Raw genomic sequence first — 12,281 nt, forward strand, 5'->3', positions numbered from 1 at the left:
GTATGACATTTGTTTTCTTTCTGTCTCCTACTTCTAAAATAAACTTCATTTCCCTTAATACGCATATAATTAATTAACATAGCCAAAAAATGAACTTTTTAATAACTGACTCTTAAAAAGCACTCATTCAACTCAAATAAACTGCACATTTGGATTAAGTACTTTTGTCATGGCTAATAAATTCTCATTTAATGAAAGAGAAATTACTAAATTATGTAGGCAAGGAAATACTAGTGCTGGGAACCTTCTGAGGTTAGCCATGAATGAGAAGATGTAGGTTATTTGACTATGTACACAAAATATAAGCATATCACATGGCCTCTTTGCAAATCAGGTGTGCCTTTCAGTGGTGCTCCATTGTGCTGATCCCCCAGCTTTTCTGGAACCAAGAATGGGGAAAAAAGTGCTTGAGGGTATGTGTGTGTGTGGGGGTATGTGTGTGTGTGTGTGTGTACATCTACACTGAAGAGTTTTATTTGAGCTGATGGGAACGATGTATTTGTGTCTAATATGCTATGTTTTGTTGATATCCCGTAGCAAAGCTTTATGTGTTTTTGAGATGAAACTCAACACATCTCAGTTTAGTTTATCTTTCTACATTTTTAGGTTAGCTTGTCCTGGAAATCACTGCTTTGTATATAAGATATTTTAAAAGTATTTTAAACAAAAACTACTTAGAAAACTTCTCTAAGGTCATTCTTACTTTATGATATCATTGGTTATTGCAACAAAATAAATTTTAATTTTATTTGATGAGAAAATTCATTAGCACCATAAAACCATATTAATAGAAACTAGTTCAAAACCAAAAAGAGGTTTTAGATGTTACTTATTTTAGAAGTTTAAGCAGAGTCCTATTTTTAAAACTGTCCAAACTATAATAAAAACCTGAACATTTCAGGTTAGGATTATCATTTTAATCCATTCAATGTAAATTTGGTATGTTATTTGGGGATTGGAACTGAGTTAGATGAAGAAATTAGTTTCTGCTATAATTGAACTTATGAAACCCAACATGAAACAATTTCATTGAAAAGTGGAATCTTGTCACAATTCATATTGTCTTGCTAGGATTCCACACAACAGATCTGAATGATATTTTAACATCCTGCATTGAATTGACAAGAGACTTTGTAGGAAGTTAAACTAATTTTTTTAAATGATACGGACTTTGGGTGATAATGACATGTCCAGGTAGGTTCATCAGTTGTAACAAATGTACCACTCAGGCGTGGATTCGATAATGGGGGAGGCTGTGCATGTGTAAGGGCAAGGGGGATGTAAGCACTTTGCACTTCCTATTCACTTTTGCTGTGAATCTGAAATGTCTCTAAAGTATAAACTCCATGAATTTTTTAAAAAAGAGAAAATAAACTTTGGAAAAGCATAGTGTATCTTGCTTACAGATTAGCAAGAAAGAACCTAGAACCACAAAAGCATGAACAAGTGAGTGAGTACAGGTCTTCCAAAGCACTAGATAATATTCCCAAATGCTAATATTCATAATATAATGTGGTTTTGGATGATGCTCTAGCCCAGAGATTTTCAACCGGTGTCCTGCAAGAATTTTTAAAACATGCAATACCTGACTAGTTAGTTAAGGCCTCTGACCTCTTTTCCCTTAGATTGTCAAATTAAAAAAAAATATGACAACAGCCAACACAACAATAGCCATCTAGTGTGAACTGATCGAAATATACCATTTTTTGTTGTTAGATTGGCAAAAAATATATATATAACATGTATTTTGGTGTGCTGCAGAATTTTAGTAATATTTATGTGTGCCATGAGATGAAAAAAGGTTGAAAATCACTAATCTAACCCTTCTAAAAGTCAGAGTTGGCTATGTGATTTTTTTTCTGGTCAATAAAATAGGAATAAAACAGATGTGTCTCACCAGTCAGAGAAAGATAAATATCACATGATGTCACTCATTTGTGGAATATAATGAACAACATAAACTGATGAACAAAAACAGATCCAGACACAGAGAAGCATCAATCAGACCATCAAACCTCGGAGGGAAGGTAGGGGAGGGTGGGGGTAAGGGGGAGAGATCAACCAAAGGACTTGTATGCATGCATATAAGCCTAACCAATGGACACAGACACCAGGGACGTGAGGGCATGTGTGGGGGGCAGGGGGCAATGGGGGGGATAAGAAAAAAAGAGAAGAAAAAAAAGAGGTGTCTCACTGCTGGGTGGAAACACTAAGAGCCCTGTGTGTCTTTCGCTCTTTACTACTCCGACCAGCCATTCCAGGTGGGTCCTGATGATGCCTGTGTGGGACTCCAAGAAAGGGTAATTTACAAGAGTGGAGCCCTTGGTCAGCCCACATCAGACTTATAGAGTCTAATTTTTGGGTCTATGTTTCATTGCTGATCAACCTAGTCTATCCTTAGGTACAATTTTGTATATAATTCAAGAACAAGACTTGTCTAAAGTCACATATATTTGCACATATACATGCATCATTTTTTTTAATTTGAATTCTTTATTGTTTAAAAGTATTACATAAGTCTCCTTTTTCCCCCATCGACCTCTCCCCGGCTGCTCCCACCCCCCAGCACATGCCCTCACCTCTCTATTGTCTGTGTCCATTGGTTATGCTCATAAGCATGCATACAAGTCCTTTGGTTGATCTCTTACTCCCTCCCCACCACCACATGCATCATTTGTCTGTATGCATATATATGTACACACTTATTATATGAATGTACATCTATAGATAAATAAATTTAAAATTTTCCAAATGAATATCACATAGGCATTTTGAACAAATGACACAGAGCCATAACCTAGAAAAACAGGTCCTGGCACACTGATATCAGAACCTTAATGCTCATTCTGTCATTGTTCATGACTTAGTGAGCTTGGCTCACTAAGTCCCTTACCCAGACTTGATCCCATCATCTGTCAGGCAGAGATCACAGTAATACCTTAGCCTAATAAAATGCTTTTCTTCCAAGAAGATCAAAGCAGATGAAAGCTTCTTTTATTTAGCTCTTCTTATTACTCCAGTGACATGGTATATGTCAGGCAAATTATTCACGTGTGATCAACTGAGAAAATGAGGTAGTGAAAGATGAAAGATTGGCAGGAGGGTATACCATGAGGCAATGTTGGAGCAATGTCCAAACCCATCTTCTCTCTCACTGTGTGTTCTTTGCTACCTCTACATCCTGCTACAATACAGATAACTTGTGCTTTTGTCACTTTAAAAAATGTGATTACAAAAGCCTATGCTGTCTATTTCAAAAATAATGAGGAATCTCAGACATAAAGGGGGTGGTGTGGGAGGAGATTAACCAAAGAACTTATATGCATATTTGCATAAACCATGGACACAGACAATAGTGCTGTGAATATCTGGGGGGTGAGGCGGGAAGGGGGAAGTCAGTGAGGGGAATAAAGGGGACATCTGTAATACTTTCAATAATAAAGATAAGTTTACAAAATAAATGTGTAATATAAAGATTTACTGATCATTTCAGTCAACTCATAACAAACGAACTTTTACCTATAAATGTTTGACTTTAATAACATCAGAGTAAGTAATGTCCACTCTTTAGAAACTCCTACAGCGGCAATTGAATGTCTCTAGTCACAAACGAAAGAAATTAGATTCAAAATCCCCATGCTCTCTTGATTGTTTCTGTAACAAGTGGTCAAACCCAGTCATCAGATCCTAATGCCTCATGAAATAGATTACCATGAGCGAGTGCCCTTTTGCAAGAGAGCCTGTGAAAGGTAGTCTTCACACTCCACACACCTCCCTCACCAACTTCCTGGGAGTGAGAAAAAGAGAATTTGTACAAAGGGTTGACCTGAAGGTGAGTAACAGTTCTTTTGCTTCTGGAACTCTGGTGTGTGGCTATGTTTGTCTACTCAAAAAGCACGTTCACTATCTAAAGTCCTCCTCAGACTCATCAGAAGCAAGACTTGCTCAACAGCTCAAGGATGAATACATAGAAAGCAAAAGTGCAATGATATTGAAGAGATTTTGATAATGGATCTACCCATGAGAGAACAAGGTTTTTAGATATTTCAGAATGTTAATATGAACAATAGCAATATATAGAAACAGTTGTGAAATTGCAAGTGAAAACAATCAGGCAGCCATTACAACAGCTTTTCTAATAATGAAAAGGAATTTCTAGGCAAATGTGTTGTCTAAATTCTGAAAGAACAAGAAAGAGACATGCAGCACATGTGTGTACAAATGGCATCCCCCGAGCCTGAAGGATTTATGGCACTCTGCAAGAGCCAGGGAGTTTTTTCTGTTTGTTTTGTTTTTTAATATATTTTATTGATTTCTTACAGAGAGGAAGGGAGAGAAATAGAGAGTCAGAAACATCGACCAGCTGCCTCCTGCACACCCCCTACTGGGGATGTGCCTGCAACCAAGGTACATGCCCTTGACCAGAATCAAACCTGGGACCTTTCAGTCTGCAGGCCGACGCTCTATCCACTGAGCCAAACCAGTCAGGGCAAGAGCCAGGGAGTTTTAAAACTGATACAACACAGTGCTTCCTCAGTCCTGCAGTAGCAATGTTGCAGCCCTCAATCAGCCACATTAGGCTTATAGACAACAGAATCCTCTCCAGGAAAGGAAAGATCCAGGACCCACAGAGGCTGTTACCTTGACTCTCTGTTAGTCATACGTTGGACCACCTTGACTTTCCTCTGTGTGGAGAATAAGGATGCATTTCACTCCTTGGACACATAAGCCATAACTTGCGAATTTAACCAAAAAGTACATTTAAAATACACCTGACAATAGAGAACATAATCTTTTCTTTGCAGTGATTGATCTAATGAGGCCCAGGAATTTGACAGGCCCCATGGCAGCACGAATGGGTCTTTGGCTATGGTCTTTATATAACTAAAGTAAAACAATTTTAACATTTGCAGGAGGTCCAGTCTCACAAAGGTTTAATAATTCAGGCCAGCCATGGTTGAAAGATTTGAGTAACATAAGATGCTTGTGCAAAAACTGAACTAGTCATTAGTAGTTGTACGTAGGACAATGGTGTGATCAGTGGCACAATATTATAGTAGACACGTATCAACGGGATAAAGAAGCTCAATTGTAACTGCTTGTGGGTTGGCGTGCTCTTAGTTGAGTGACAGATTTACAAGACACATGGTCCCCAGATGAATTGCATGCTGTGATTCAATTTTTAAACTAAAAAATGGCTTTGACTATATCAATTCATCTTAACCTGTCAAGGTTTTCTGAGAGAATGCTTTCATTTGATAAAAGATATGACAATCCTTTGTACATCAAAAGGAATAATTCTGATGTGCAAATGGCCCTGTGAAACAAGTTCCAAAATAATGATCATATTTTTAACTTGACCTTCCTAAAACATGTGTTTTATCTCTATACATTATTGGATTTGGTAAGATACTATTTTTTTTGTAAGATACTATTGTTAACAGTAGCTATAAGTTGTATTTTAAATGTATCCAATAGTGATGACAAGATAAAATCAGTTTCTCAGAAAGATCTCACAATTTATCCCATTCTTAACATGTAGTAATGTGATCATTAATGTTTCATTGTTAGATCCTAGTGTCACAGGACAGAAAATATAAAACGCTTTCCAATAATCTACCAACTAGAACACAGGTGCTCATTACTTGATGAAAGAGTGCCGGGCAAAACAAAACAGGTAGATGCATTTGAAGACCAAAACTGAAGATTTGAAGAAGAAAAAAGTAAACTATTCACAGCCATCCATTCTACAAACGCAGATGTTGACTTAGATACAGATTGTGATCTCCTTTGACACCGGGCCACAGTGTTTTATGCAATATTGATCTTGGAGGCTTTTCAAAAAGTGGTAGATTACCCAACAGCTGGCCTACCAGATCATGCCTTGGTTGAAGATCAGAGCGAGGACGTTGCCACTGATGTCAAATTCAGTATATGAAGGCTAGAAGAGACACAGACATTCATTGGATTAGTATCTCATGGGGTGAATATTGAAAGGCAAGTGGTTTATGCTTCTACATAGGTATGGCTAAGCTCTCAACTATTTTCTTACAGCAACAATAGCGGAATGATCAATATGACAAATAATTAGCAATAAGTTAAGTAATAAAGCACTCTTTTAACATTGTAAAACTCATTTTAAAATGTTGTCATTCAGTGCTGTGAAAGCATGGTGAGATAGGCTTTCATACACTGTTGGGGAGAGTAAATATTGGAGCAGCCTTTTAGAAAAACAATTTGAGGATACATATTTAAAGCTTTAAACACCTCACTCTCGTTAAGTCTACTTCTCGGAATTTGTCTTGAAGCTATCTTAAGTGTTGAAAAATGTAAACAAGCAGAGATGAAGCCATCGAAATGTCTGATATTGGTTCAGTAACTAAAGTTTATCTATAAGATGACATATATCACAGCTAATTACATCATGTTGGAAGAGTATTTGCATACACAAGAGAAAACTATATTTTAACATTAAATGAAAAATATACAAAATTATACATTCATTATTTTATGAACTCTTTATGAAACTATGTATAAAGAAAAGACTTGGAAGTATTCAACAAAATTAATAGTTATTTCATGTGGGGATGGGTTATAGCTTTTATTTTCTTCAAGTTTTTTATCTTGTAAAATATTTTTCAATAAAAATTTCTTTTACAATAAAATAATTATAAAGAAACACAACAAAAGTTAAAGAAGTTATTGAACTGGATGTCCAGTATTTGTCTCTGGGATGATATCATCCTGCATAGGGCGGCAGGACCACGCAGTGCTTTGTGCAGAGGTGCCACTGATAGGAACTGAGGTAGGTATCTTCCTAGGGTGGCCCATCCAAAGGCTTCCTGGTGACATATTAGGCATTCTATAAGGAAAGCTTCTACCAATGGGATTAGTGCTAATTAGCAAAGGTAATAAAGTTTGCTTCTATTTAATTTTAAAAAATACATATTTATTGATTTCAGAAAGTAAGGGAGAGAGAGATAGAAATATCAATGATGAGAAAAATTATTGATCAGCTACCTCCTATATGCCCCCACATTGGGTATCAAGCCCACAACCCAGGCATGTGCCCTAACTGTGACCTCCTGATTCATAGATTGATGCTCAACCACTGAGCCACGACAGCAGGACTGCTTCTATTTAATTTAAAATAGAGAATAGTCAGGAGGGAGACTGAGGAATGGGTAACAAGAGCAAAAGAGAACAGCAAAAAGAAAGGAAGTGAAAGGACCAAGAGACCATGAGTGTGGTAGGTCCTATCACTGCCCCAGATGTTGACATCTGCACATGTAACTTCAGGCCATATATATCCTTATAATAACTCCCTCCCCAGTACACACACACAAACATACACACATGACCTGAAAGTGTGTCTGTTATTCCCAAACCCAAGAACTCAAACATATATTTGTAAGAAGGTAGATTTGCTAAAGACTTCTTGAATCTAGGTCAACTTCATCACATTCCCAAAGACAGTGGTACTCTCCTAGTCAACTGAAAGATACAAGCAATGTGCCTTGTTAATAGATTCAGGGGATAAACAGCAAATGGCATAATAAGAATGATTAAATAACAAGGTAAAATGATACAGAATGAAACAATAGATAGCCCTATTATACTAGGCAGAACAAAGAAGACCTGGATGATTTCAGCACAAATTCACTCAAGATATTGCAAAATTATATACAGAGTATTTGTTAATTATCTAGATCTATAACATTTATAAGGTGCTACAAAAGAGACTTTGTTGACAGTCTTTGGTATAAAATCAACAATGAAAAAAAAACGTGGCCTTCATGGAGAAAAAAAAATGCTTCCAATCATGAGAAACATCAATTCTGAGTATTTCTCCTTCATTAGGAGAACTTTGCTCTGGATCATATATTCTCCTCTTCTGGAGCCGTGAGAGATCACATAACACATTTGACAAACGCTCAGCTGGGTGGCCTGTGACCTCTGTGAACTTAGTGCAGCTCTGTTCTGTGTCAGTTCCAAAATCAAACCTTCAATGTTGGCCTCTTAGAATAGTGTCATGATTTAGCCCAATAAACCACAGACAGTGAAAAATGCATAATCTTTCAGAACTGCATTCCCTTTATTCTCACAAGCACTCAAACCTCTTAAAGGTCATTTGAGATAAGATATTTTTGTTACCAGGTGACTAGAAAAACTCAAAGGACACACAGAGTACCTGTATGCAGCAAGGACAGCTGGAGGAATGGAAGCTTTGATGCATAAATTGACAAAGGGTATAGAGCAGTCCTACCAACCCAGGTGGCTTGGTGATACAGATACTTGACAGGCATGGAGACCTGAGAGTACGACTCTGCCCAACCATTTCCTAGCTGGGTGAACTGAGCTGGTCACTAACCTCTCCTGGCTTCGGTTTCCTCAAAGATAAATTTATGAAACAAATTAGATTAGGGGTTGGCACACTATGGTCCATGGGCTATATCTGGAGGATGGGGGAAGAGGCTTAAAATTTGAAGCTCCTAATCATGGCTTGGACTTTCCGATGACCAGACCACATCCTGAAGCTTTCCAAGCCCACCAAGACTTACTTCATGAGAACAAAAAATGTTCCTATCACCCAAGAAATTCCAAGGAATTGAGGAGCTCTGTGTCAGGGACCGGGGTCAAAGCTATTCCTAGCACTTTTATTGTTTATGAAATTACAAATATATTAGGAGTTATGTGCCAGGAGCTTGGAATGAAGACCAAAATAAACATTTCTCATTATATCACACCTGCAGAAGCAAAAACGCTATCCAGCCATTTATAGAGAAAGTTTGCTAACTTCTAAACTACATAATTTCTAAAATCCCTTTCTAATTTAAAATATGTAATCGGTTGAACATTAGACCCAATTATTAAAGAATTGCTTTTCTGTAAATACCTTAGAATTTCATTCTGTAGACATTAAGCTCAGAAATTTCCACTCTAAAGATAAAACAAATGCGAGAAGGCACCCCCACACGTACACACACACACACACACACACACACAAACATAAAATTCAACGCTCATTCTTTTACAGGTGGATTTTTTAAACATATAAGATTATATCATAGTTTAAATTTTAAATCAATATTTTAATAACATCAGTGTAAATCAATTTGCAATGTGTTTAATTGCCTCTAAAATCTAAAAAGCTTAAAGGTAAATGAAGCTTGAGAAATAAAAAGGTTTTCTTGATATCTGAGTTAATGAATGTTTCAAATGGGATACGTACAATAAACTCACTAATAAGATTTTTAAGGGTCAGCAACCAAGGAGCCCATTTGGTTTTGGGCTAAGGTCCATAATAGTCAAGGGATTAACAATTACCTTGTTTTATATTGGGATCTTTGTTTGTGATGGGCTAGTCAGTCATCTACACAGAGGGAAGACATATGGTGCTCATTGGACTAAAGAACCTGGGAAAACCCACTCTCTCTGCAAGTTTAGCTACTTGGGGCAGATCATCTACCTCCGAATATTGTGAAGTGCCATTCAGGATCTCAGATAGAATTCTGTTATTGCTATGACCTGCCTGACTTTCTTCACTCAAATCTCATTTCCCATGGTTGGAACCACTCCTTTTAGAACTGCAGGCTGGCCTGCCTGTGTCTCTAAGGCAATGCTTCTCAAGTGTGGTCCCCAGACCAGCAAGCAGCTTTACCTGGGAACTTGAGAGTAAATTCTCAGGCCCAACCCAGATCTCCTGAATCAGAAATCCTATCCTGCCTTTAGGGGATTCTAATGTACCCTCATAGGTGAGAACCACTGATGAGGACAAATCCTAGCCTCATCTACTAGGACAACTCAATGCCTTGAGGTTTGCACTTCAATCCTAGTTGCCTGTAGACAGATACTGTCCAATATTCAAGTGGAACTTCAAATCTAGCCTGTGCTGTCCCTTTTCCAATGTTCTCATCCCTTCATGGGATACTCATGACTTCTTACTGATTCTTTTCATGCCATCTTCCTGGATGGCTAAATAATATCTTCTTATCACCTAGAGAACATCAGTTTATCATCTAATTCTATATCCAAACCTCTTCTGCTAGCTTTATTCTACTGCAAGTGACCTGTCTAAGCCTGGGAGTACCTTAAATTGCAAATGCCATAGATTGGCTCATGAATTAGTCATCATGTGGCAGATTCCCTTAAGTGTCTAAGGTTATGAATTACAGTGAAAACCAACATGATGGAAATCTAGTTGATGGCTTTGAAGTCGATCAGACATGGTTCTAGACTTAGTTCCACCCCTGATCAGCTTAATGTATAATGAAGGTATATTCATATACAGAATATCACACAACCATTTAAAAACTATGTCATAAAAGAAGAGTTAACAGCATAGGAAAATGGTCACTGTTAGGTGAAAAAAGCAGGCAACTAGTCATTAAATATATGTTTTAATAAAAATGTATTTTATACATTTGAATAATATATATATACATTTTAAATATTTATAAAAATCTATAATGAATCTACAGTATTCGTTTATTTACATAAAAATAAATGTTAATACTATGTGATTCAAATAATCCAAATAAGCAATGCCATAGTGGTGAGATTACCTGTGATTTTTATTTTCATATTTAACTCACAGTGGATTTTACGGATTTTCTGTTCTCTGCCTGCACTGCCCATGTTTTCCAGCTGCTGGACAAGGTATAATGTCCCTCACTGAGAATGCTTCCTTCCATCTCAAGCCTTTGAAATTCTGATCATCCTTTAAGACGTGGCTCAAATGCCTCCTCCTCTGTCATGTCTGCATTTCTATTGACCTCTCCCCTCCCCCTCTGGAAGTCCAATCACAGTAGATTTCTCCCATGGCATTTGCATTTTCTGCTAGGTACTGACCATGGAAGCTTGCAAGATTAAAGAGCAGTAAAGAATGTAAGAAACTGGTGAATGAATAAAACTGAAGAGGGCAGTGGTTTTTCAGCTCCAGCCAATTTCCCTGGAGTGGGAATATGAGTCTAAAGTTTCCAGTCCTTCCACTACATTAGCAAAGCAATAAATTCATATTTTTGAAATGTAAATCTTCCAGTTCTAACATGTTAGCTCATTAAAAACAAACAAATCACTCTGTGGACCAAAGGAAAAAACCATCTGTAAGTTGAATCTAGCTTGCAAACCCAAGTGTGCAACCTCTCCTAAGACTTACATCTTTTCTATCTCTGTATCCCTTTATCACCCAGCACCAGAGTTTGCCCATAATGTTTCGCACCTAGTAGGCATTCAATTTGTATAAGTTGTTCACTTGGTGGATCAATGATAATCAAATCCATATCAGAGATCCGTCATCCAACTTCAATGCTTTAAAAATTGTTTTAATGCTGAGCTTCTCTCTGAAGCACTTCCCAAAGGTAACATGGAAGAAAATTCTTTCTCTATGACCTAAGACAGAAACTTGTTTTTTTCTGTACTTCGTACTAATTCAAGAGCACTGTCAGCACTCAATGGATAATAAATCAATCATTTAATTACAGCGTTTATGCATCCAGGTCATGTTGCATTGACTTCATATTTAAAGCAAAATTTTCTAGCACTTAAGAAGAAAGTGCTAAAAAGCACGCATAAGCTAAGCAATAGTCTAACAAAAAAAAGGCAATTTTTATGTCTGCATCAGAAGAGCTGAATCAGGCAAGGAAAACAGAAATGAAACCAAGCCAGCTGAATACCTCATAGCAGGGAACGGGAAAGCAATGCAACAGCATCCTGGATCTATAGCATTACCTCACTATCGTTCACCAAAGAGCATTACCTAACTGCTTTTGGCTCGTCTGAGAGCCACTTTCAGTGAGAGTGATAGAGATGACCTAAGAGAAGGTCATGATTTCAAAGTCAGATAGCCAGGCAGAGAAGCTAGCCCGGAGTTTTAAAGACAGTTCTGAATGTAGGACTTGTCCTGAGACTCGGAGCATGAGACAGGAGGGAGATTCGCAGTAAAGGATATCACTTCACTAGTGAGAAGAGAAACATCATGGGCTCAAAAACATTAAGCCAGAGCTGACTCCATGCCTGGAAGCAAACAGAAATCTGTCAGTAGATGCATGGTGTTGCCTTGATGATGCTAGAATGAGGAGGTTCAACACTGAACCAGCCAGTCAACACCTAATGCTTGCCATGTGAAAGGCATACTAGTAGTTCTAAGGACAGAGGTCAAGGCCTCTGTGTCATAGAGCTTTCATTCTAACAGAGGGAGACACATAATAAGCACTTTTAAAAAGGGAAATGTCACGTAGTTATACGTCACATGAAGAAAATAAAACAGTGTGTTCAGAGTG

At 37.5% G+C, this 12,281-nt stretch overlaps 1 protein-coding gene across 1 annotated transcript in view; it reads right to left on the reverse strand.

The window, feature by feature from the left end:
- TMC1 (transmembrane channel like 1) overlaps positions 1-12,281 on the reverse strand; it is a 233,944-nt gene that overhangs the window by 15,158 nt on the left and 206,505 nt on the right. The window contains exon 16 of the mRNA XM_070431495.1: positions 5,874-5,941. Within this exon, the coding sequence (XP_070287596.1) occupies positions 5,874-5,941 (68 nt within the window). The remainder of the gene's footprint in view (positions 1-5,873; positions 5,942-12,281) is intronic.

Source organism: Myotis yumanensis, unplaced genomic scaffold (genome assembly GCF_028538775.1).
Source record: "Myotis yumanensis isolate MYYU_CA2020_CCGP unplaced genomic scaffold, mMyoYum1.0.hap1 SCAF_12, whole genome shotgun sequence".
Classification (NCBI taxonomy): Eukaryota; Metazoa; Chordata; class Mammalia; order Chiroptera; family Vespertilionidae; genus Myotis; species Myotis yumanensis.